Genomic DNA, 25,123 nt, shown 5'->3' on the forward strand with positions numbered 1-25,123 from the left:
AATTTTCAATTTCCTGAGCCAAATTTTGTTTTTAAAAACTGGTTTATATTGATCAATAGGCTAAATTTTTCAAACCTACCCCTAAAGTTAAGCTCCTAAATAAAAAAAAATGGTCTGATTTTGAGAGGTACAGGCATCTGGCTTTGAAAGTTTCTGACTTATAAAATTTTGACTGTATGTTACAAAATTTCTAATTTAAGTGAAGTTAATGGTATTGAATAATTGAGGAAAATCTAAACTTAGTTTTAATCATGTTATACATTCGATAAAATGAGGTCTTAAGTGAAATTTGGAACATTTTCAACATTATAAAATTAATGCTCCGGAGAGCTTCTGGGTACAGTCCAGGGACTCTCAAGCTCCCATCACGTGCTGTAAACATTGTTTCACCTAACCCTTCGGACAGATGGAAAAGTACTAAGGTGGCACCCTCTTGTCCCAGCCATCTTGCTGTCCCTACTCATATAACCACTGAACATGTTAGTCACTCCACTCCTCCTCAGTCAAGGACTCTCCCACGCATCTTTCCAAAATGAAACCAAAACCACCACCTCACTATCCCAACCCACTGTACCCACCAAAAAAACATGAGCTTCACAATGAGAACACGGCTCTGCAGAGAAGGATAGTTTTAATGATCCTAGCTCAAGATTTGGGCCCAGCTTCACTACTGTTAAGAATATGACAAAGATCCCTAATTGGCCTGGGGTATGCATAACGTCACCTGCATTAGCCCTGCCTGGCACAGACTATAAAACCACTTACTAATCTATACTGATCTCTTCCATTCCGCTTTCCTTATTAGTGCAGCTTTACTGCAATCCTAATCAAGTGTGAAACTGTTTCAGAACTATTGTCACAATTAATGGAAAGGTTACTTAACTTAGCTCGAGAATGGTGTCCCTATAAGTGCTCTACTTCAGGATGTTTGCATCCCCATGCACTCTTGATCAGACATGTTCATCAGTACTGTCCACAGGTCTGCACCTGCACTCTAGGCACTCCTGCACCACTCCAGTTCCTTCTCAACCGCAGAAGGAGAGAGAGAGAATACTGAGGCAGGAGGGCAGGTAGAGGAGCACCCATAAGGGGACACACATCTCAAAAGCACTCCAGTTACTGTACAAGTAATGTTCCTTTGAGTGCTCCACTTCAAGAGACTCTGGAGCAGCATCTCAATTACAGAGGATGGTGCTGAAGAGACAGATTCAGTATGGACAGTAGCTCAGCACCTACAAAAGCCTCAACAGCTCCAGAAGCAGGAATGATAGCACAGTGCTAGGAAAGCGTGCCTAGCAAAGACTAGGTGGCTGCTTTGCATATATCTGAGACAGATGTGCTTTTCAGTAGGGCTACAGAGGTATACTGGGCCCTGGTGGAATAGGCAATCATCCTAGTTCAGGGGTGAATACCTGAAGCTTTAAAATGGGTTACGATGGACTTCCAGTCTTTGGCAGAAATCAGACGCCCTTTCATTCATTTTGTAATCAGGATGAAAAAGCCTAGGAGGAGTCATATAGGATTTAGTCCGGTCAAGGTAAAGAGTTGAGAGCTGTTCTTATGTCCAGTGTATGGGAGGCTCACTGCTCCTTTTGAAGAGTGAAGCTTGGGATAAATTCCAGCAGGTGAATTTCCTGATTAAGGTAGGAATTGAGGGTGTAGATATAGTGAGATAGAATACTGTTTATGGTGGGTCAGCCATAAGAGTCAGTTCCCCTACACGCCTGGCTGAGATGTCAGCTACCAAGAATGAGATATTGAGGGACAAATGAAGGAAGGAAAAGTTTCCTATAGGTTCAAATGTGGCTTTCCTCAGAGCATTGTGGATTAAGTTGTACATCCATATAACATACCTCAATTTGACAAGAGGAAAAAGGTTGAAAAAACCTTTAATCAATCTCATATAGACTCGCAGCCCTGCCACATCCCACCCCAGAAAAGGGCAGTAGATAAATGACTGATGGCAGCTAGGTGGAAAAACAGTTACCTACCTTTCGTAACTGTTCTTCGAGATGTGCTATTCATGTCCGTTCCATTCTAGGTCCGCATGCACCCATGTGCACAGCCAGGGATTTTTGCCTTGGCGGTACATGTAGGGCTGGCTGTGGAGCCCTTTCAAGTGCCGCACTCATGCCGCGGTACATCAGGCCCACGTCCTCTCAGTTCCTTCTTGCCGACAACTCCAACAAGAGGGGCAGAAGAGCGGGTAATACAATGGACATGAGCAACATATCTCGAAGAACAACAGTTGCGAAAGGTAAGTAATCGTTTTCCTTGCTCATGTTGATTCCATTCTAGGTGACTCACAAGTAGTACCAATGGAGATGGGCTCGGAGTTCACCGTCATGCAGCTTGTAGCACAGCTCTGCCAAAGCCAGCATCATCTCAAGCCTGCTGGGTCAGCGCAAAGTGCAACACGAACATATGAAGGGACAAGCAAGTGGTGGCCCGACAAATCTCTTGGATTGGCACCTGTGCCAAGAAGGCCGCCAAAGACGTCTGTGCTCTAGTAGAATGAGCTATAATGATTGCCAGCAGGGGCACCTTCGCCAGCTCGTAGCAATAGCGGATGCAGGCAGTGATCCAAGATGAGATTCTCTGGGCTGACACCAGGCAAGCCTTCATCCGCTCTGCAACAGCAACGAACAATTGTGTTGACTTACGGAACGGCCGTGTTCTGTCAATGTAGACTGTCAACGCCCGTTTGATGTCCAGAGTACGCAACATGCACTCCTCATCTGATGCATGAGGCTTCGGACAGAGGACCAGTAAGTAAACGTCTTGGCCAGCGTGGAACTGGTAAATGACCTTGGACAGAAAAGCCGGGTGCGGACACAGCTGGATCTTGTCCTTGCAGAAGATCATATAAGGCAGCTCCGACATCAGCACCCTGATCTCGGACACCCACCAGGCCGAAGTTATAGCAACCAATGACACCTTCCAGGAGAGAAGCAGAAGGGAGCAGGAAGCTAAGGGTTCGGAGGAGGGGCTCATGAGCTTCAAAAGCACAAGATTCAGGTCCCACCAGGGGGGGATAGAAGGGGGAAGAGGGGACCAGGTCCCGGATGTGTGGGTACAGGCATCCTAGACCTTTCAGGAACTGCACCGTCATGGGATGGGTGAAGATCCACCTGCCGAAATGGCTGCCAGGTGTACCTTGATCAAAGACAAAATGGCAAGCCCCGGAGCTTAAGATGCAAAAAATAGTCCAGGATGTCCTACAGTGAGGCTTCCTCTGGACAAATGTGCTTGTCTGAGGCCCAACATGTGAAGTACTTCCACTTTGCCACGCAGGTAGCCCTGGTGGAAGGCTTCCTGCTATCCAGCAGGACCTGTTGGACCGCAGCTAAGCACTCCCGCTCATCTGTACTTAGCCACGCCGTCAGATGCAGCAATGCCAGGTTCGGGTGCAGCAGGTTGCCGTAGTTCTGGGACACCAGATCCGTCCGGAGAGGTAACTGCACGGGTCAGCCACCGAAAGACTCAGCAGCATGTTGAACCAGTGCCGTCGAAGCCACACCGGGGCTATGAGGATGACAGACGCTTTGTCTTGCTTTGCCTTTAGCAGGACCATGTGGATACGTGGTACCAGTAGAAAGGTATACATCAGCGTTCCTGATCACGGAATCAGGAAGGCGTCCGACAGGGATCCCTGGTCTCTGCCGTGCAGGGAACAGAATACGTGGCACCACTTCTTCCATTTGGACACAAACAGGTCCACTTGGGGAGTCCCCCCACCTTCGGAAGATCAGGCTGACCACCTCCGGACGGAGGGACCATTCGTGGCAAAATGAGAAGGTCCGGATGAGGTGATCTGCCAGGACATTCTTGGTTCCGGGTAGGTGGGTGGCTACCAGATGGATGGAATGCCACATGCAAAAATCCCAGAGGCTGAGCGCCTCCCGACACAGGGCCGACAACCTGGCGCCGCCCTGCCTGCTGATGTAATACATTGCGGCCATATTGTCCATGAGGACCTGCAACGCCTTGCCTGACAGGCCAGGTGCAACGCCTTGAGCTCCCGGACGTTGATAAGAAGGGCTAGATCGTGCTGCAGCCAGCGGCCCTGGGTGTTGAGCTTGCCCAGGTGCGCCCCCCAGCCCAGGTCCGACATGTCCAAGACCACGGTGAGCAATGGTAACGGGGACACAAAGGGAACTCCCTGCAGCACTGACTTGGGGTCTAGCCAAGAATCCATGGCTCTGTACTGTGACCAGTCAGTCCAGGGAGTGCCTGCTGGGAACAGACCATTGCCAACCACGTCTGCAGGGGTTGCGGATGAAGCCGAGCGTGACTGACCACGTACATGCATGCTGCCATGTGGCCCATCAGCTGCAGCCATGTGTGGGCCATGGTGATTGGATGCCTCATGTGGGCAATGAGATCTGACAGGGCCTGAAAGCGTGCTTCCAGAAGGAAGGCCCTGGCTCACATGGAGTCAAGAACCACTCCGATTAATGCTGGTCCAGTGCATAGAGTTTATGTGGATTTTTCTATGTTTATTAACAAGCCCAGATCGCTGCAGCTTTAGCGCACCTGATCGAGGCTTCTTTGCACCTGCTCCGGAGACCTGCCCTTGATGATCCAGTCGTTGAGATACAGAAAGATCTGGGATCCCTCTTCCCCCCCACCCTGATGTCTGAGGTAAGCCGCTACTGGCACCATGCATTTTGTGAACACCCTAGGGGCAGAGGACAGGCCAAAGGGTAGTACCGTGAACTGGAAGTGGCACCTGGCCACTATGAAACGCAGGAAATGTCTGTGTCCTGGGAATATGGAGACATGGAAGTAAGCGTCCTTTAAGTCAAGAGCAGAATACCAGTCCCACGGATCCAGAGAGGGGATAATGGAGGTCAGAATCCTCTGCCTTCCATGTCCTGAGGAACTGTTTCCACAGTCCTCAATTGCAGTAGCTTGTCGACCTCCTGAACCAGGAGATGCTCGTGAGATGGGTCCCTGAAGAGGGATGGGAAAGCAGGGGGGCGGGAAGGAGGGTATAGCTGCAGGGTATAGCCTTGAGCTACTATGTCCTGGACCCAGTGGTCCAACATGGTAACCTGTGACCAGGCCGAGCGCAATGGAGAAAGGCAGTTGAGGAAAGGATGAGCAGGATCCAGCCAGATGACTGGAGCGTTGCTCTTGAGCACACCCTCAAAACCATCGGCTTTGGGCCCCCTGGGTGCTTAGTGGGCCTGGGCTGGGCTGGCGAGCAAGAGAAAGAAGAGTGGCGACGGCTAAACCCAGTGTCCCTTCTTGTAGATCCCTGCTGGGCTTGCAAAGGCCTCGATGACAGTAGAGGCCAGAAAAGTATGCGTGCCCAATGAGCAAAGGGTAGCCTTAGTGTCCTTCAACCTGTGTAGCCTGGTGTTCATTTGATCAGAGAAGAACCCAACTCAGTCAAAGGGGAGGTCCTGAACCACCTGGGAGAGGCCCACCATCTGGAGCCAGGAGCTGCGTTGCAGGACTACAGCCGTGACCACCCTCGCTGCCAAGTGCCATGCCATTTGCAGGGAACATCTGGCTGCCATGGTATCTTCCTCTACCAGGGTGCCAAACTCCTGAGCCTGACCCCAAGGAAAAGAATCCTGAACTTTGGAAGAATGTCCCAAAGATTAAAATTATATCAGCCCAGCAAGGCCTGATGATTCGCCACCTGGAATTGGAGGCTAGCTGTTGAGTAAGTTTTCCTGCCAAGTAGAGCTTTTTGGCTTCTTTATTCTTGGGAGCAGAGGCAGTGGGGACCTGCTTATCTGTTTCATTGGCCACAGACAACCAGCAAGCCCGGGTGTGGGTGAGTATAAAAGGGACTTGAAACCTTTGGCCAGCACAAAGTATTTTTTCTCGGCCCGTTTCGAGGTGGGCAGGATGGAGGAGAGTGCTTCTTAGCTCTCTTTTTCAGTGACAGCAAACTGTGTCCGGAAGAGGCTGGTGCTGGCGGCGCACTGCGCACGGAGGCCAAGGCGCTCGGTGCAGCCTGCATAGAAGGGGCAGAAGCAGGTCGGACTCCATCAGGAGAACCCTGAGGCGAATATCCTTCTCTTTTTGGGTGCAGGGCCAAAAGTTCTTGCAGATCCAGCAACGTTCCTTTATGTGTGACTCCCCCAAGCACTGAAGGCAGCAGTTATGGGGGTCACTCAGAAGCATAGGCCTGCTGGAGTCTCCTGGAACATGCCTTGCTCTGGTATAAAATGCCCGGCGCGCGCGCGCACATGCGCGCGTGCGCACACACACAAAATGTACAAGAGGCCCGAAGTCCAAGGGAAGAAAACCACTCGCTCTCATCAAGCAAGAGAGGCGCTCCAACTTGACACCACGGGCGTTAAGAAGGAACTAAGAGGGCGTGGGCCGGCAGCACCTGATATACTGTGGCATTTTAGAGGGTGCCACAGCTGGCCCTACAGGTACCACTAAGGCAAAAATCTCTGACTGCTGCGCACATGGGCGCATGCACATCTAGAATAGAATCGACATGAGCAAGCACTCAAAGAAGAACCTTAATTGAGCTCAACAATAATCCTGTGGTTTTTCAATGTATCAAATGTGTCAGGCAGGACTTAAGAGGAGATAGAGATTAGTGGCTGCACCACTTCAGCAGGTAGAGTTTTCCTTTCCATGTGTTATCTAATATTATGCAGTACTGTTTGTACCTCCAGAAAGCAGTTTTGTTCTGTACCAGAGAGCCATTTAACAGCCAAGTCTTGAGATGAAGCACAGATAGGTTAAGTTGGGTGATGGATCCTGACTCCTGGCAGTGGATCTCTTCACACAGTCAAGACATACAAATCAGCTCTGGAAACCACACCTGTTTCAGCCATGATGGTGCTATGAGAATGGTTACTAATTTCTCCTGTTTCTATTTGTTTGGGACCTTGAGCAACAAAGGCTTCAGGGGATAAAGCATACTTAATACACGAGGCCAAGAGATGACCAGGGCATTTCCTGTCAAGTCGCAGCCATGCCCTCCCCTTGAACATTGCATCAGATAGTGTGCTAAAGAGATCCATCTTCAAATGACCCCAGGAAAGACATATCCTTTGGAATACTTTGTTGTTCAGCTCTCACTAGTTGAGGCAAAAATGCCCGTTGACAGAGTCCACCACTGTGTTTTGAAATCCTGGCAGATAAACCAATGAGATCGGTATGTGGTGTGATAATACCAATTCCTTGATCTTACGGATTCAGTGCATAAAGCTGGGATCTCGCACCTCCTTGTCGATATAATGCTGAACAACAGTGCAGCAATATATTATTCTGACTGGGTGGCCCCTGATGTAGGGTAGGAAGTACCAGCAAGCATCATGAACTGTTCATCTGCCCTGTGCTGTTAGGCTGCAGCACACTTTCAGAAATTATCAGGATAGCATCTGTAGTGATGATCCTTGTGAGAGGAGGCTACAACAGAACAGAACTCTCATGCATACCTTTGGAAGATCCTTCCACCACTTTAAAGAACTGAGACTCTGAGATATGGACACCTACTTGGATGGACTGTGTTTATTCGGGGTGTAGACAGGTTCTCAGGCAGGCTTAGAGACACTGAGAATGTATTCTTGACAAGGGTGCCATCAACACATATGCTGCCAGATGGCCCAGAAGTTGCAGGCAAGCCCTTGCTGTGGTTTGAAGACTATTCTATTCTGAAACAAAGCTGGACGTTGTGGCTAACCTGTACATGCGAAGTATGCACTTGCAGTGAGGCAGTCCAAAGTGGTTCTGATGAAATCTATACATTGAGTGGGCGAGTGCAGACTTTTCCACATTGAGGCAGAGCCAAAGGAGCAGAACATGAGATAGGGCCTTGCTGGTTGCTGTCAGTACCTTGAGAAATGAGCAACTTTCAGGTCAATCGTCCAGGTAGGAAAAGACTATTATTCCCATCTGATGAAGATGGGCTGCAACAGCCGAGAGGACTTTGGTAAAGACCTTGGAGCAGTGGAGAGGCCAAAGAGTAGGGCATGATACTGATAGCAGTCCTTATCCACCCCAAAATATAAGAAGTGCCTGTGAAAAGTGTGCATGGCTATATGAAAAATAGCATCCAGAAGGTCAAGGGAGACAAACAAATCCCTCTTTCACCCAAGAGATTGATCACTGCTAGAGTTACCATTTCAATCATTGACAGTGGATGAAGGTGTTCAGAGTTCTGAAGGCCAGAATTGGTCTCCATCCTCTGTTTCTCTTATGGATGAGGAAGTATCGGAAATAGAACCCTTTCTCAACAAAGTCCAATGGAACAGGTTTGATCACCCCCAGTGTCAGAAGGGATTGTAGCTCCTGCCTCAATTGGTCCATTGAGGTGGGGCATAAGGGAAGGGGGCAGGATCCCAAGGATCTCCTTGCCGGGTTTGCCGAGTTTATATCCTCCAAGGGGTTTCTTACTCAGGGTGCTCCTTGAGGGATGGAGACCAACAGGAAGCAAGTTAATACCAAGTGATATTCCCTGCTCGCTCCCCTGTGCAATATAGGCTCAGGTTCTTCCAGGATCCAAAGATCCTTGTGGAAAAGGAGCCTGGATGGTACTAGGGACTCAAGATAATCTTCAGGAGTTAGAACACTGGGTGGTCCTGGAAATGGAACCAAAGCACAATCTGTGTGCCTTCATTGCTGCCCGCAGAAGATGTGGCTGATGACTATTTCTGCTTAACCTTAAGAGTCCTTGTGCTTTGGAAACATTGGGTCTGGTACTAACTTAGGTGCTGCTGTAGCTTAACAGATGGCTTCTAGGTATGTGGGGTGGCTTTCTAGCTAGTGCCAGGGTCTTGGTACCAGAGGAGATAGGAGCTCAGCAATACCCTTGTTGGTACATGGGGCCTCTCACAATCCAAACCAAAAGGGTGACTTTTCCCTCTCTCTTATCCCATCCTAGGAAATGGGAACTCTTTTTTTGATGATCTGAACAGTTCCGAGGAGTCTCCAGGGTCTTTGCTTACTGCAGCGGCAGTGACAGCTGCTAAGGCCCTCTGCGCAACCAAATCTGATGTACAGGATGGGACTTGGACCCCACAGCTCTCAAGGAGATGTTCCATCAACTGGCATTTTAACCTGTCTTCCCTTCATTTTTTAGATCTACTTTTCAATCCTAAGCAGCTTTTACATTTGGAAGATGCAAGTCTCTCCCCCAAACAGAGGCCACTCGAGCATTCGTCATTGAGGGGAAGAGACCTGTCAGACCTGCCATAGGGTTTGGAGCCCAATGTCTGGGGCATAACCCATTACTCGAGGCTGCAGATTGCAGCCTGAGAAAAAACAAAGGCCCTGATCAGGCAAGGAAAAAGTGGGGGAACCCACCCCCAAAAAGCACAAACTGTGTTAAATAACAGAAAAATAAAATAAGAACAAAAGAGATAGCAAGCTGCATGACTAGGGACAACACAACATGCCTCTCAGGCCACAGGCCATTAAGGAGGAACTAAAGTAGTGGTGGGTCTGTCCCAGCCCACCCCACATACCCTCAGATCAGAGCACAAGGATATCTAGGGCGTAGGACCAGCTCCGCGGATACTACTGAGGCAAATCTTCAATCGGGCGCACGCAGATCCTGAAGTGGAGCACCCACAGTGACACTACTTGAAGAACTTTATGAATGCTTATTTGCCAAAAATTTCCTTTTAAGTGTATGGATATGACTTCTCTCTAGTAAGTTTCTTCAAGTAAGTTGTAAAATCAAACCAACTAGACAGCAACTCAATCCATAAAAATAGTACACGCTAGATCTGACTGTTGAAGTCAATGTGAATTGAATGTGCATCAATGGGAGATGTCCCTATATATGTTTTGTGACTGAAAATGAATGCTTAATATACAGGCTTCCTATTAGCACACCATCTTCACAACAAATTAAAATTGTGCTGGTAATAGCTTCCCCTACCCAAATAAATCCAAATCAGTTTAACAGAGAAAAACAAATTGGGTGTTTAGGTATGTATCAGCATTTCTTGAGCATCATTACCATGGTATATTGGTGATGAGTACCTGAAGCTATATAGTAAGTAATCTTACAAAAAAATAAAAAGCCTTTGAGGAGCGAAGGTGGGAAAGGGTGCTAGACACCACAGCAAATGGTTCATTTCACAGACATAGAATTAGCGGAGTTCTCACATAGTTTTCTAGGCTTGTCTAAGGAAATAGTACACCAACCTTGCCCACTGTTTAACTTTTTATTATAGCTCTAGGATTTTCAAATACTGATAGAATTATTTTCTCAAAGTTTCCTCCTACAAAGAGGGCTAACTGCTGAACAAAATGCTGAGGTGCACAACATTGCAAGGAAGACCCAAATGTTAAAAGTAAATTTGTAGTTAAAAACTTTGTATTCACCATTTACAGCTACTGAATGTATTATCTTAATCAATCCTACATTTGCATTGCAACTTTAAAGTCAGTATTAACCATCAACACTTTAAGATATCACTCCTATGTTTTTGAGTGTGTGAAGACAAGAAAAACAAAAGTACTTCAAAATGCAATACTTAAACAAATGTTCTTTAGCAGATTGGATAAAACTTGAGTTAAACAAAACTCTTATTTAAAAGATTTTTAAAACAGACCTTAACATTTAAAAAAAATGTCAGTTCACATACACATTGCTAGTTTGTTTAGTAATTTAGGAATATAGAGTGGGAAGAAAGTAAAGTAGATGTTTTGGACTTGTTTCTTATTAGTTTCCTAATACTTAGCCAAATGTCTTCTTAGTAGACAGAAAATTTATGTTAGGGAAGAAAAAAAAAAAAAGAATTCTCACATTTAAAGTGCTCATCTATAATGAAAAAAGGCAAGCCTCGCTAATCAGTGTGAGAACACACACACACCCCTCACGTCCCCCCCCCAAAAAGTGACAGGAAGACAGCTGATGCAATATTTGTAGCCTAGACCAAGCTTCCTTTATATGGAATTTCCAAAATTAAAATAAGTAAATAAATAAATTTTAAAAAGCTTTAGCCAGGCTATACTCCATCAGGATGTGCGCTCTGAGGTCACTTAGATGTTGTTGAAAATCCCATTCTCAGGTGTCCAAAATACAGGTTTAGAAGCCTAACTTTTTGAAAATTTTAGCCCTGTGTGTATAAAAATTTCACAACTACTTTATTAATATATTGGAAGTGTAAATATTTCACTATTAACACTGAAAGAACTTTATTTTGAAGTGACTAATTTCATTCCACTAGGAAAAAAGTTTAATAAAGTTACAATTTTAGTCCCTGATCATGTAACATTTTTGCATGCGCTTCACTAAGGAAATCAGTGGGACTTCATGTGAATATTACATACTGCTGAAGCTTAAATTAAATTTCAGTATTTTGTTTTTCACCTGTGTTTTGTGAGATTCTAAGAAGATACCCTACCAGCTGTGGCATTTTAAAATTTATAAATGAACTAAATAATATTTTTTTTATTATTTATTTATTTTTAAGAAAAAGCAAACACTAAAGTTGAAATAAAAATTGTAAGTAGCTTTTGCAGAGCCTCAATCTGATTTACTTTTTTTTTTTTTAACTCAAGTGTTTTAAAATCAACACACCCTGTTCTTTGTACAGAGGCATGTCCAATCATGTGGACAACATTTATTCGCCCAACTATGTCCATTTCTACAAAACAGCCGTCAATACTTGAATTCATCATTTGTAGACTACACAAAAACACAAGCAACTAGAACCACCAGATGATATCTGGAATTTCTCCTAAGAACTTTGTAAACTATTTTACAGGACAGATTTAAGTCAGAATTCAAGAACGAGAGGACTAATTTACAATCCTTAGTTTCTCAGTAGAATATGCTTCACTCTGCTTGTTTGAAAGTTAACTTACTTAGTAAGATGCCGACATAGAACATCTTTACAAATTGGCTGCTCAGCCAAAGTCAGCCAAAACTCACACGCCTCCAAAGCCACATTTTCATCTTGGTCCTGGGTCCTCTGAAGCATGTACTACACAATATGGAGAGAAATCATTACTTTATTCGCTTAGGTTCCTTTGGACACTTAGAATTCTATCAAAGTTAAATTACTACATGTGTTAGTAGTTTACAACTGCAGTTTGCCATTACGAATGATCAATTTTTTTTTTAAAGGTGCTTTTGGATAGTATATACAGCTGCAACAGACTGCCACTTGGCTTAAGAATTTTAAGTACAGGCTATGTACAGTGTTAAGTCCTTCACTTGTCAGTCATCTTCCAATGCTCGCTAAACCTGAGGCTTGTGCCAAACATTTCGGATTTTTTAACAGCTCGATCTCCCACCCCATTTGGGGGCGTGGAGGGGGGAGGGAGAGAAGAGAAATCTCTCCTCCGCCAGCAACTGGAAGGTGCAGCTCCATTGATATATAGATGCAGGTGTTTTCATATTACCTTTAGTACCTTAAAATCCCTACTTCCTTTCATAATCTTAACTAAGAAGCATGAAATACTTTTAAAATAGTATGATCAAATCCCATAATCCACACGTGTATGTAACAGAGTGAATACAGTAAAGATAAATAGTGGAAATGATAATCTTATTGCCAGCAAGAGCTTTGAAAGACCATGTCTCAAATCAATGAGGGTCCCATAAAACTTAATACCCCATAATCATTGCTTTAAGCCAAAACACACCACTTCTTGCATACTGTTCATACCGTTGCTATACCACTTGTAATACAGAAGTGCAATGTTCATTCAAACCTCTCCCTCAAGACTCCTTTAAGTTCTACAATCTTTGCATCCTTTCATGCTGGTCCTTATACATGAAACCATGTTCCAATTTAGAAAAAACAAGAAAATCCACTTGGTTTACCATACCATTTACCTGGAATAAGGCCTTTAAAAAATAATTCCTCCAATTGCTTCAGCATGTCACAGTCCACCTCCAACACATGAGCAAAAGGGAGTACATCACGAGCATCCTGTGCATTCCACAGCTACAGAACTTGCCACAGATGTTATGCTCTTTCCACAGAACTGCGCTCCAGAATCTGAGCTTTCATTAAAACAAATCTGTTTCTAGCCCTTCAGTTGCAATGATAACCTTCAAAATGTGAATACTGAGTAAACCAATGCCATTCTCTGCCTTGGTCTACACACAATTTGAAACTACAGCTCTAAGATGATGCGAACAGTCAGGGATCTGAATACAACTGCAGTTATGTAATTTGGATTTTTTTCCAAAAGGAAAAGCCATCTGCCGATTTGCCATAGCCAGGTACCTGAGATTTTGTTTTCATTCTCCTTGCCACTGTCTCTTGCTCTCCAGTTTTCTCCACAAGTGGGAGTTACTTGGATCACAGTACATGCACCCTACACTCAGCTACGTGGCAGTTGGTTAGGGAGCCAGAGCTTGAGTCCAGTTTGGAGCCAAGGAAAGGAGAAGAATTAACTGGCCAGCTAGATAGCCTAAAGAACATCTCAAGAACTAAGGCCTGGGAAGTGAATCGGACTCTGTGGAGAACATAACAAAAACCCTCCTCAGAGAAAATTACCAAGGTTATATCAACAAGTATTTTCAAATGCAAGACACAGCTGTGCGCCCATGCGCACGCACTGTAAAGGAATGGGAATGAAGATTATTTCATAGCAATAGAATAAATTGGTGTTGCAGCAGCCGTATTGGCCCTACTGTGCTATGAGATACATGAAGGCATTACACACCACCACTTGCAACTGAGGCCCGCAATAAAACTGTTTCACAGAGTAATAGTGTACTCAGAACAAGACTTAGGACTCATGTCAAGAACTTCCTTGGCAGCCAGACCACAATTATAGAACCCTCTACCTGAAGGGATCATGATGGTCACATATTTTATAGCTTTCGGATGCAAATGCAAGTTTGATTTTTATGTTGCTGCTGTTTATTATCAATAAGCACCCTACATAAAGTCATCTCACTGTTCACAATTCTGCAAAGTCATATTTTCTCCTTTGAGCATTGCCCATGTGGATCCACACATTTGGATAAATATTCTCTACGGGCACAAGATGGGTGTCTACTACTTAGTGTGGAGACACTTTGAAATTATCTTCAGTGAGATAGTATGACCTTTTGTTTCAGCAAATATGGTCATAGAGAGGAGATGAGAGCACCTGAAAGATATAGTCCCATAAAGGTATCGGTCAAGGTCTGAAAACATCCAAAGAATTCAGCTTCTTCATGTAGCAGCACTTGATGCCAGGAGAGAAAACTGGTACTGTGATGGATTGGGTCGAGGCGGTTTCAGAATTCCACTTAGGTTGGGTGTGGTTTCCTCTCACACATCCTTCTACATGGACAATGTGAAGGCAGCCAGATCATAAGAGTTTGGAGCTCATTGACTTCTCTGCTGAGGTAATGGCCACAAGAAAAGTAAAGTAGTGTACTGCACATTCCTACAGCAATCCCAAGAGAAGCTCCACAGGCTCTAGAAGGATGACATCAAAGCCCCACATGGAAGACAGGTCCCTGGCTGCAGAGTGAGTAAAAGTAAGCCGTTGGAGGAATTTTGATGTCACAGGGTGTCAGAAGACCAGAGTACAACTGTATTGGAGTGTGACACAGATACTGTGGCAAGATGAACCTTAAGGGAGTTAAATGCTAATGCCATGTGATTCAGGAGCATGATAGTCCAAGACCTTCAGTATCAGGACCTCCATTGGATCAATACTATTATAGGTTACCCACATGGAGAAGGTTTTGTCATTCTGAGATGTACATCTTCCTGGTGGAAAGTTTCCTGCTTTGTATACAAATTTTCTGAACTTGTAGGGAGCAGTCTACATCAGTGTTGCTCAGTCAGCAAATACCCAAGCAGTCAGGTGCAACAAGTGTGGCTCTTGGTACAGTATCTGACAGAGGTTTGAGATTTTATCTGTGTTGGCCAGAAGATATATGGAAGGCCTCTTGAACATTTGTAATAGGTCCAACAGCCAAAACTGTCTCAGCCAGTATGGGGCTATCATGATCAAATTCTTGTTCCATCTGATCTTGGATAATATTCTGGGGATCAAGGAAACTGGAGGGAAAGCATATCAAAGTCATCAAGACCACTGAAGGAGGAAGGTGTCTGGTAGAGATCCATACTTATTGTCCTCTGTGGTGACAGTCTATGGTGGGAGTCCCACTTCCATGAGTACTGGGTCTAGGATGGACTTCAACAGTGACCATTTGTGGGTGGTTACCACATTTCTGCTCAGGAAGCCTGCTAGGTTATATAGCTGAATCCTGGGAGATGGGGAGCACCAATGGGGTCACCCCATATTGATGGCACCATTCTCAGAACTTGACTTTCAGAAAGAGGACGATCAAGCACTTGGCCAAAAATAATGTCCATCAGGAATTGCACTGTGGAGTTCTGAAACAACAGGCAAGACTGATGAATATACATGAATGTCCCAAAGGTGAGGGCCAAGTCATCCTGAGTTCACATGCCCTGCATCTGAGGGTGTCACAATCAGATCCCAATAGGTCTGTAACAAGGGTCATCCCCAGGGAAGGGGCTGAGAACTCTGCCCCTCTCTCTCAAGTTTACTAGGTCTAGCAACCAACTGAGCTACTGTAGAATTTGAAGTGGGACTGTGATGCACATGCCTGGATGAGGAGCATATGGAACCTCAGCCACAGTCGTAAGGTCCAATAAGGAAATGTGGCAAGCAGCATCTTATACCTGCTCACCAACATATAGCTGAAGAGTCCCAGATACACATGTACCACCTGTAGGTAGTTTACCGCTAACTGAAGAGATCAGAACCTGTCCTCTGGCAGGCAGTCTCTTGTCTATCTGGAATCAAAAATCCTATAAACTCGCATCTGTGAGTGTGTGACAGAGAGAGAGAGAGAGAGAGAGAGACACTAAGATTCCAGAATTGTCACTCTGAAGCCGATGTCTGTTGAGTCAGTGTGAAGCATTGGAAACAGCTACAAGCATGGTTGAGAGCTCTTCTTGTTCAGAAGGATCACCAGGTTCAATTACTGGATTTGTGGTCAGTTACTACACAGTTTTCACATTCTTAGTTATTCTGACTTTACAAATTACAGCCATGTGGTGTCATTATGGTAAGGATATGCCATGCCAAGAGTCCTAAACCATTGTAATAGAGCTAACTCAACCAATAACCTTTGCTCTACAGCTAAACTGCACCATCTCATTTGGTTGTAAGAGAACTGCACAGATGGTGGAATACTTGGTCCAACTGCCCTATATATGCTACAGCATGGGCTTTCAGCTACTGGTTTATTACAGTTCACAAGGAAAGGCTCTTTAAGGCCATTTGTCTAATGCTGGTATCTGCCAGTCATCCAGGTATGGGTAGACAGATGTCCTGTTTCCTTAAATGCACTACCACTATTGCCAGCCAGAATATTTTAGGAGCCATTAAAAGTCCAAAGGGCAGAGCCCTGTATTGGTAATGGTTGGGCCCCATTATGAATTGCAGATACTTTCTGTGGGCTCGGTGAATGGCTGAATATGTGAAAATATACATCCTGCAAATGGAAAGCTGAGAGTCAGTCTTGAGCTTGGAGAAAGAGGAAATGTTAATTGTTTCATGTTGAGGATGGCATGTATTTGTTCAGTCTCATCAGGTGTAGGATAGGACAAAGACCACCCCACTTCCCTTCTTCAGAATGAAGAAATGTCAAAAAAAAAAAAAAAAAAAAAAAAAAGCAGCCTCTTCCCCAGTACTCCTGAGGAAGACAAAGCAAAGCAACAAGACCTCCACATTTTGTAATAGGCTCTCTTGAGAAGGGTCCCTGAAGAGGGACAGGGAAGGGGGTAAAGTAGAACTGGATGGGACAGCCCTGTGCGATCATTGAACACTCAAATACCTCATGTCAAGGAAAACGACACGCAGTGGAATGGAAAAGCGGCTTTCAAAGGTGGCGTTCTCAAGACTGGTCTGATGTGGTTTTTCAAAGTCTTGTCAAATCTCCTGTCATGTCAAAGGAGCAGTGGGTGTTGCTGAGGAAGAGGAACGCTGGCAACACTGTTGTATCTTAGGTGCTTTTTTGGTGTGATACTCCATTTGTCCGGGGTGATAAGACCGTACACCATCTCAGGTGTGGCTGGGGACAGAAAAAGTGTGACTCTCTAGACACCACAAGGTAGCTTTGGAGTCCATCAGTGAGTGCAAAGCAGTCTGTCTGCTTACTTAACAGCTGAGCCCCCAGGAAAAGTCCTCAATTGTGCTCTGCAACTCTCAGAATCCCCAATACTTGGAGAACAATACATAATGTTCTGCACATAATGGCCTCTGCGGTGACAGATTTGGCCACGGTTTCAGGTATCAATTGGCCTCTCTTTATTATGTCCTTATGCGCCTCTCTGCTTTCATGAGGAAGGTCATCACCCTGACCCATGTTAGAAAGGCAAACTCAGCCAACACGGCCTGGCAATAAGCCACGCACAGCTGTACAGAAACTGAGAAGTACAACTTCCTTCTAAATAGAGGTATCTGGGGTCTTGTCTTTTGGGACACTTCTGTTCCATCTAAATTTTTCTTCAATGGCCAATATGACTAAGTACTCAAACCCCAAAAGGAGGTAATTCGCAACTATTTATGACTCATTTCATAATTGGTGTCAATAAAGACTGGCATCTGCTACAGGGCTTTAGCTGGGTTTAGCAGTCCCTTGTTAATGGGGAGGACGATCCTGGCTAGACTAGAAGCTGACAGGATGTTGACCAGTTTATGTGATTTCTGAGATGACAATGCTTGATTTCCAGAGTCTCGACAATCCACATCAGGAGCTCCTGGAACACTTAACATTGTCTGCTGCCAGTACCTATGCAAAGGATATAGCTTCATGCAGCAATGACTAGGAAAGATTGTTAGGCTGCAAGATAGGATGTTGATGTTGCTCAGCCACTGAATCATCTACTTGATAGTCTGGTGTGGCTGGTCTGGCCAGGAATGTCACTGGGGACAATGCCTTCTCTCTTCCTTGAAGACCACCTGCTTCTTGACGTTTATGAAGGCAGATCCTAATATCCCTTAGAGGGCCCTGGCAGCATACTGTATAGTACAGATGACTCAGATTGTTGCCTGGACCAATACCAGTCTTGATGGCCCATGTCAGTTTTTAGGAGAACCCCACAGGGGCCTCAGTGGCACTGATCAGACCTCAAATAAGCATCTCTGCTTGATAACAGGGAGAAAGTACACAATGACGACGGTGTGTAGACTTCCTCTTGGGGGCATCATCAACGTATATGGCATTTTCAGTACAGTAGACACTCATCAGTGCTCTTCTGTTATGTTGCTCCTAAGGGGCTGTTGTTATGGGGGTATCATCTGACCAAAGGCAGCCTGCTTTTTCTGATATGTACTGTAGCTGTTTTATGTAACTATGTATGTTTACTATTGTTACAGTATTACATTAGTATACTGTACATTTTAAACATGTGCTCTACTTTGCATTTGTAGCCTACCACCACACTGTATCAAGAAAGTGGTATGGAGTTAACGTTATAAAAATAAGTTTTATTTTTATGTTTAAGAACAAATATCAGCTATGACAACACAATCTCTTGCTCTTACTTGTAAACATTTTTTGAACTCAGACTTAACTAATACTTCGTACACACTGTAAGTTGTCCTGGATAAGGGCATCTGCTAAGCAAATAACCTAAATTAAAGTATTACAGTATTATACTTCCACATCAAAAAGCGTATTCTATTTATAGAGTATCAACTTCTAAATTAAGAATGGATAAAACAGACTCGCTGTGTGTGAGAAAGAATTATTTTCATTTGCTCAGCTTCTCAGTCACAATTTTGTTTTGAAGATGGGATTCAATATCCCAGAGAGATCTGTAGACCCTTCCTATGAAGGGTGCTGAAATGTTCAAAGCCTTCAACAGCTTGGAGTTTGTCGGAGGTGGGACTTCATCAAAATCATCCTCACCCTCTTGATTACGATGTTTTTCGACAACACAAGCTCGTTTCTCTGGCCTTGCAGAAGCTGCAGCATTCAGCAAATCCTCATTCGCAGCCACAGCTATTAAGTCTTCTTTTTTCCATGTTGACTGGAAGCGGAACATCATTCAGGAGGTCGTCAAACTCTTCAATAGCCTCATTGTGCACACCTTCCACTGGCACAACTAATTTGCCTTTCCTGAAACAGCTGGAAATTTTTGTCAGCTTTACATCTTGCCATGCCTCAGCAACACCAACAGTAAATTTACAGTTTTCAGGATTGTCTGAATATCTGCACTGGGGTCCACATCAAGAGCAACAACAATCACACTTGAGCTATATAGGTTTAATCAAAGATGTAGTGTTGGGATAAGAATTTGAGCTGAATGTTTGAGAGAACCAATGGGGTTTGTGAAGCAAGTATCCAGAAAGAGGCATCGCTTCACTTGCAGAGCTGTAAGATAACAATCCCACCTTTTTTAGCCAGTTGATGAAAACCTGTCATCCAGGCATTTGCTGAACTGACATAACTGAGGGGTAGTTTACTGAAATCTTTCGGAAAGCATGTGGGTTGTTTTGACTTCCTGATCATGAACAGCAGGCATTTATCGCTACCATCTATGTTGGCACAGATGTGCAGTTATCCTGTCCTTTGAAGCTCTCTCTCCTTCTAGCTCTTTAATTTTTTCCTACTTGTCCTGTCAGAGCCTTTTCAGGTAAAATCCTGTTTTGTCAGCATTGTAGATATCAGCCAGGGGAAACTTTTCAAGAATGTGAGGACTTTTTTGCACTGCCACTGCTCAGCTGCTGGTTTGTCTGCCGACTTTTTTTTTGGCGCTAGGCTCTTTTCTGTAAGAGACATTGAAGAGTTTCTTCCATCTGGTAACCAATTGTCACTTGCCTTAAAATCATTCAATCCAAGTGAAGCAGCAAGCTGAAGGTTTTTTTTCCTTGATTGCAGGTCCAGCAAGCAGTGCTCCCTGTGCCCTCTTCTCCTTGAGCCACATAAAGAGAACCTGGTCAACATCAGGGGCTTTTCCTTCAGACTCATGCTTACGTCAGCTATTTGACTGTCCATCTCCGTACTTAGTCAAAAGCTTTGACATTCTGCAAACAACTGATTTGAGCAACTCCCACTTGACTGGGACTTGGTTTTGAGTAGTCCCTGAAATTTGATAGTCTGGGATAATCTGTACTTTTTCTTTCATCGAGAGACTTCTTGGCATTTTGTCTGGTTTTGCCACACACACACAAAATGATGCTAATGAGAGGATGATGTGATGTCACAATGTCACAAAATGACAGGTTTCAGAGTAGCAGCCGTGTTAGTCTGTATCCTCAAAAAGAACAGGAGTACTTGTGGCACCTTAGAGACTAACAAATTTATTTGAGCATAAGCTTTCGTGGGCTACAGCCCACTTCATCAGAGGCATAGAATGGAACATTACACACACACACACACACACACACACAGAACATGAAAAGGTGGAAGTAGCCATACCAACTGTAAGAGGCTAATTAAGATGAAGTATCAGCAGGAGGAAAAAAAAAAAACTTGTAGTGATAATCAAGATGGCTGATTTTAGACAGCTGACAAGAAGGTGTGAGGATACTTAACGTGGGGAAATAGATTTAATATATGTAATGACCCAGCTACTCCCAGTCTCAAGTTAATGGTATCTAGTTTGCATATTAATTCAAGCTCAGCAGTTTCTCGCTGGAGTCTGTTTTTGAAGCTTTTCTATTGCAAAATTGCCACCTTTAAGTCTGTTACTGAGTAACCAGAGAGGTTGAACTGTTCTCCTACTAGTTTTTGAATCTTATGATTCCTGATGTCAGATTTGTGTCCATTTATTCTTTTGCACAGAGACTGTCCGGTTCGGCCAATGTATATGGCAGAGGGGCATTGCTGGCACATGATGGCATATATCACATTGGTAGATGTGCAGGTGAATGTGTCCCTGATGGCATGGCTAATGTGACTAGGTCCTATGATGGTGTTATTTGAATAAATATGTGGACAGAGTTGGCATTGGGTTTTGTTGCAAGGATAGGTTCCTCGGTTAGTGTTTTTGTTGCTGGTAAGTATTTGCTTCAGGTTGGGGGGCTGTCTGTAAGTGAGGACTAGTCCGTCTCCCAAGATCTGTGAGAGTGAGGGATCATCTTTCAGGATAGGTTTTAGATCTTTGATGATGTGCTGGAGAGGTTTTAGCTGGGGGCTGAGGGTGATGGCTAGTGGCTCTTATGCAGCTGCTTTGTTGCTGTTAGCAAGTGGAGAATTCGTGGTAGGGAAAGTGTTCCCAGGGAAAAATGCTGTTCATAAGCAGCAGTTGCTCTTACGAAGCGTTGCTGCACTGGTGGCAGTGAATCTCTCAATGCCAATGATGGACCTGGTTCTGCCAGAGTCTCCTCCCCAGACCTCTTTACAAAGTGTTAAGATATTGTTAACCTATAGAGGACTTCCATTTTTCCAGCGTTATCTATGTGAAATATTCCACCAGCATTCCATTCATTTAGGATCCCCCTCCTCCCCACCCCCAACACTAACGCTCTTGGCTTATTTAATTCAGTTTGGAATGAATTCTCCCCTCATTTAAGTTAAGGTCAGTAAAGTATATCATTTGGACCAAGTGTCACATATACAAATCAGCTAGTCAACCAGAAGATAATTTCACAGTTGCCAAAAATAGCCTATCATAGAATCATAGAATATCAGGGTTGGAAGGGACCTCAAGAGGTCATCTAGTCCAACCCCCTGCTCAAAGCAGGACCAATTCCCAACTAAATCATCCCAGCCAGGGCTTTGTCAAGCCGAGCCTTAAAAATCTCCAAGGAAGGAGACTCCACCACCACCCTAGGTAACGCATTCCAGTGTTTCACCACCCTCCTAGTGAAATAGTGTTTCCTAATATCCAACCTGGACCTCCCCCACTGCAACTTGAGACCATTGCTCCTTGTTCTGTCATCTGCCACCACCAAGAACAGCCGAGCTCCATCCTCTTTGGAACCCCTCTTCAGGTAGTTGAAGGCTGCTATCAAATCCCCCCTCATTCTTCTCTTCTGGAGACTAAACAATCCCAGTTCCCTCAGTCTCTCCTCATAAGTCAGGTGCTCCAGACCCCTAATCATTTTTGTTGCCCTCCGCTGGACTCTTTCCAATTTTTCCACATCTTTCTTGTAGTGTGGGACCCAAAACTGGACACAGTATTCTAGATGAGGTCTCACCAATGTCGAATAAAGGGGAACGATCACGTTCCTCGATCTGCTGGCAATGCCCCTACTTATACAGCCCAAAATGCCATTAGCCTTCTTGGCAACAAGAGCACACTGTTGACTCATATCCAGCTTCTCGTCCACTGTGACCCATAGGTCCTTTTCTGCAGAACTGCTACCTAGCCATTCGGTCCCTAGTCTGTAGCAGTGCATGGGATTCTTCTGTCCTAAGTGCAGGACTCTGCACTTGTCCTTGTTGAACCTCATCAGGTTTTTTTGGCACAATCCTCTAATTTGTCTAGGTCCCTCTGTATCCAATCCCTACCCTCTAGTGTATCTACCACGCCTCCTAGTTTAGTGTCATCTGCAAACTTGCTGAGAGTGCAGTCCACACCATCCTTCAAGAACAATGAAAGATATAAATATGCAAAATACACACAGCTCACACCACACACTATTATAACTATTACTTTAAAGTATTTTTTGTGCATGTAATTTAGCAAACAAAATTTACCTCAACTATACTGATCATATGAGGAAGCAGGCGATCCATTCGAACTTCCAGCAGCATCACCAAAGCCCGACACACATTTTTGCGTACTTCAGGCTCCTCATCTCCAGCCAACGCGAAGAGATTCTGTGGGGGAAAATTAAGACTCTTCTAATCCCATTATTTTATATAGAAAAGTACTTGCTGTCATCAAGCAAGCAATCATGCAAGTGCACATTTCTGTGTTCAACACTCAATACCATTCAGTGATTGGAATTAATGCTCCTTTATAGTCACCTGAAAGTACATAATACTGCACAGATTCTCTAACACTTTATATGGATATGATCAGGGCTGGATTAAAGCATAGGCACTATATACTATTGCCTCCTGGAGTTATGTACTTTTTCTTTAAATGAAAGTTTAGGGCTAGAAACTTGCCTTCAATCTAACAGTTACAAAGAAAGACTTGAAAACATGACCCTAATATAATGGATGCATTAACGTTTCCCAAAGTCTGCAGACAGACAAACAATAGCGCCAAAGGGTGATATTTAATCCCTGGATGGCAATGTAGCGTTAACACCAAGACTCAGTACCCCAGCAGGCCCTGATGAGAGGCTTCTGTGGCAAGTAAAGAAAACAGTACCAGGCTTGATCCACCCAAAAAGTTGCCTCAGCAATAATATTAACAATTGTGGGATGGGGACCCTGCTGCTGCCAACCCAGTATCTCCAGGGAATGAGGAGAGAGGCCCATCTCTGGAAGGGGACTAGGTCCCCCTGCTCTCATACTCCTGGTGGGAGGGAGGGCGCACGCCATGAGGATTGGCCACACCAAAAAAAGAAGCTTATGAGGTCATAGGGGCCCCTCCAAATCATCATGTGCCTAAGGCCCTAGAATGCCTTGATCTAGCCCCCAAAGTCTTAAGAAATCCAACATAAATCTAAGTTAAATAAACTCACTTCTAAGCAATGAGGACCATGGCACACGTGACAGAAGAAACTGGATTAGTACTGGTAATGAAAGAGCCCTCTACCATCATATACTCAAACATTTTCTCAGAACAATCCAGTGGCTCACAAAGGATAAGTATTTTTCTTGTTTAAGTGACACTACAGCATGCATTCTCAAAATTCTAATTATTCACATTTAGAACTTTCCTCATCTCAGATTTACATCAACTCCTTCCAATGTAAGACAAGCCACAAGGACCTCTGAGGCTAAGTTCACTTAAAAGGGAGGTTAGAGCAAAAGGTATTCTGAACTGGCCCACAAACAGGTAGTGCTGACCCTATGGAGACATGGCCAGACCACTTAAAGGCTGTGCTGACTCAATATATCCTGCTTCTAGGTAGGCCACAGATGTTCAAATGCAAATTAAGGCCGTCATCTCCCAGCACAACAGTGCATGAATACAAAATCTAAGGGTAGCTGTAACCCTGGGTCAATATTCATATCTAGCAGACACAGGATACAATTGGCAAACCCTATTCCAGCAGAAGTTAATCAAGACCCTCATTGTAATGTGTTATATTGCCTGGAGGATTGTTCCCCCGTCCCCAATCCCCTCCTACACAGTTACCTACTGACAACTGCCCTATATGTATTAATACATAGGCCAAAGAGGAGCAGAAATGGAGATAACAGGAGGGCATGCATGATAACATGAATTTGCCCGTGTAATGACTGTAATTGTGTATGGTATATGTATTTACAAAATCTATCTATTGTGTTTATAAATTAAACAATTGTTCCCGGTTTTGCACACAACTTGAAAATCTTGCCCATAATGCAATCAATTTGAACATAAAGCGGAAGATCGTACTTGTTCTCCCCTCACAGAAATATTCATCAGTCTCTATTACAGTGGTTCTTAGTGGTTTTCTTGGTCCATGATCCATAAAATGACTGAAAAAAATCATTCAGCAATCCACTATTCTCCAGAATTCTTTGAAATCACAAATAGTTAAGGATTTTGGATCACAGGACAACTTTGGCACCATACTGTGGATTTAAAGAGGTGAAGGTGGAAAGCATGAAGGTTGATGTGCCAAGACTGAAGGAGCTACTGGATGGGGAGTTTCTCCCTTTTTCTACCTACTCACAAAGCACTCAGCTGTGGAAGCTGGGGAGCAATGCTGAGGGCTGCAAAGCTGGTTTTACAGTTTCTCAAAGCCACCTTCCCCACTCTAGATTTGAAGGATGGACGAAGGATGCAGAGGAGCTACTTTACGATTGGGTAGTCTGATGTAGGATCAGAGGCAGCCACCACAGAAGCAGAAGGGGGATGGAATAGTCTGCTCTTTCCCAGCCTCTGCAGGTTTCTAGGCAACTGCCAGCTTTGAGACATCAGTACTACTCAATAGGCACCCCCGTCACGAACCACTGGTTGAAAATAGCTGTTCTAGTGGAGCATGTTACTCCACTGTTTTAAATACTTAGCAAAGCAAACATATGCAACAGGGTGGGGAGATCTTAATATTTTAACCACTCCTCAGCCAGCAAAGAAAAATACAAATTTAAAACTAATGTAATTAAGTCTAGGGCCTGGATACATGA

The 25,123-nt window shown here is 44.4% G+C and overlaps 1 protein-coding gene and 1 long non-coding RNA gene across 20 annotated transcripts in view; both read right to left on the minus strand.

Annotated features, from left to right (window-relative positions):
* TNPO1 (transportin 1) overlaps positions 1 to 25,123 on the minus strand; it is a 157,555-nt gene that overhangs the window by 65,026 nt on the left and 67,406 nt on the right. For all 19 annotated transcript variants that reach the window (XR_010602195.1, XR_010602193.1, XR_010602194.1 and 16 more), the window contains 2 exons: positions 22,586 to 22,708; positions 11,806 to 11,924 (listed from right to left, as the gene is read on the minus strand). Coding sequence is in view for 15 of the 19 variants with exons in the window: in XM_005288230.5 (XP_005288287.2) it covers positions 11,806 to 11,924; positions 22,586 to 22,708 (242 nt within the window). In the remaining 4 variants the exon portion in view is untranslated. The remainder of the gene's footprint in view (positions 1 to 11,805; positions 11,925 to 22,585; positions 22,709 to 25,123) is intronic.
* LOC135984276 (uncharacterized) lies at positions 2,059 to 11,799 on the minus strand. The gene is made up of 2 exons (XR_010602198.1): positions 6,226 to 11,799; positions 2,059 to 6,176 (listed from the first exon to the last, which is right to left on the minus strand). It is a non-coding gene; the product is annotated as an uncharacterized LOC135984276 (long non-coding RNA).

Source organism: Chrysemys picta, chromosome 6 (genome assembly GCF_011386835.1).
Source record: "Chrysemys picta bellii isolate R12L10 chromosome 6, ASM1138683v2, whole genome shotgun sequence".
In the NCBI taxonomy this organism is placed as follows: domain Eukaryota; kingdom Metazoa; phylum Chordata; order Testudines; family Emydidae; genus Chrysemys; species Chrysemys picta.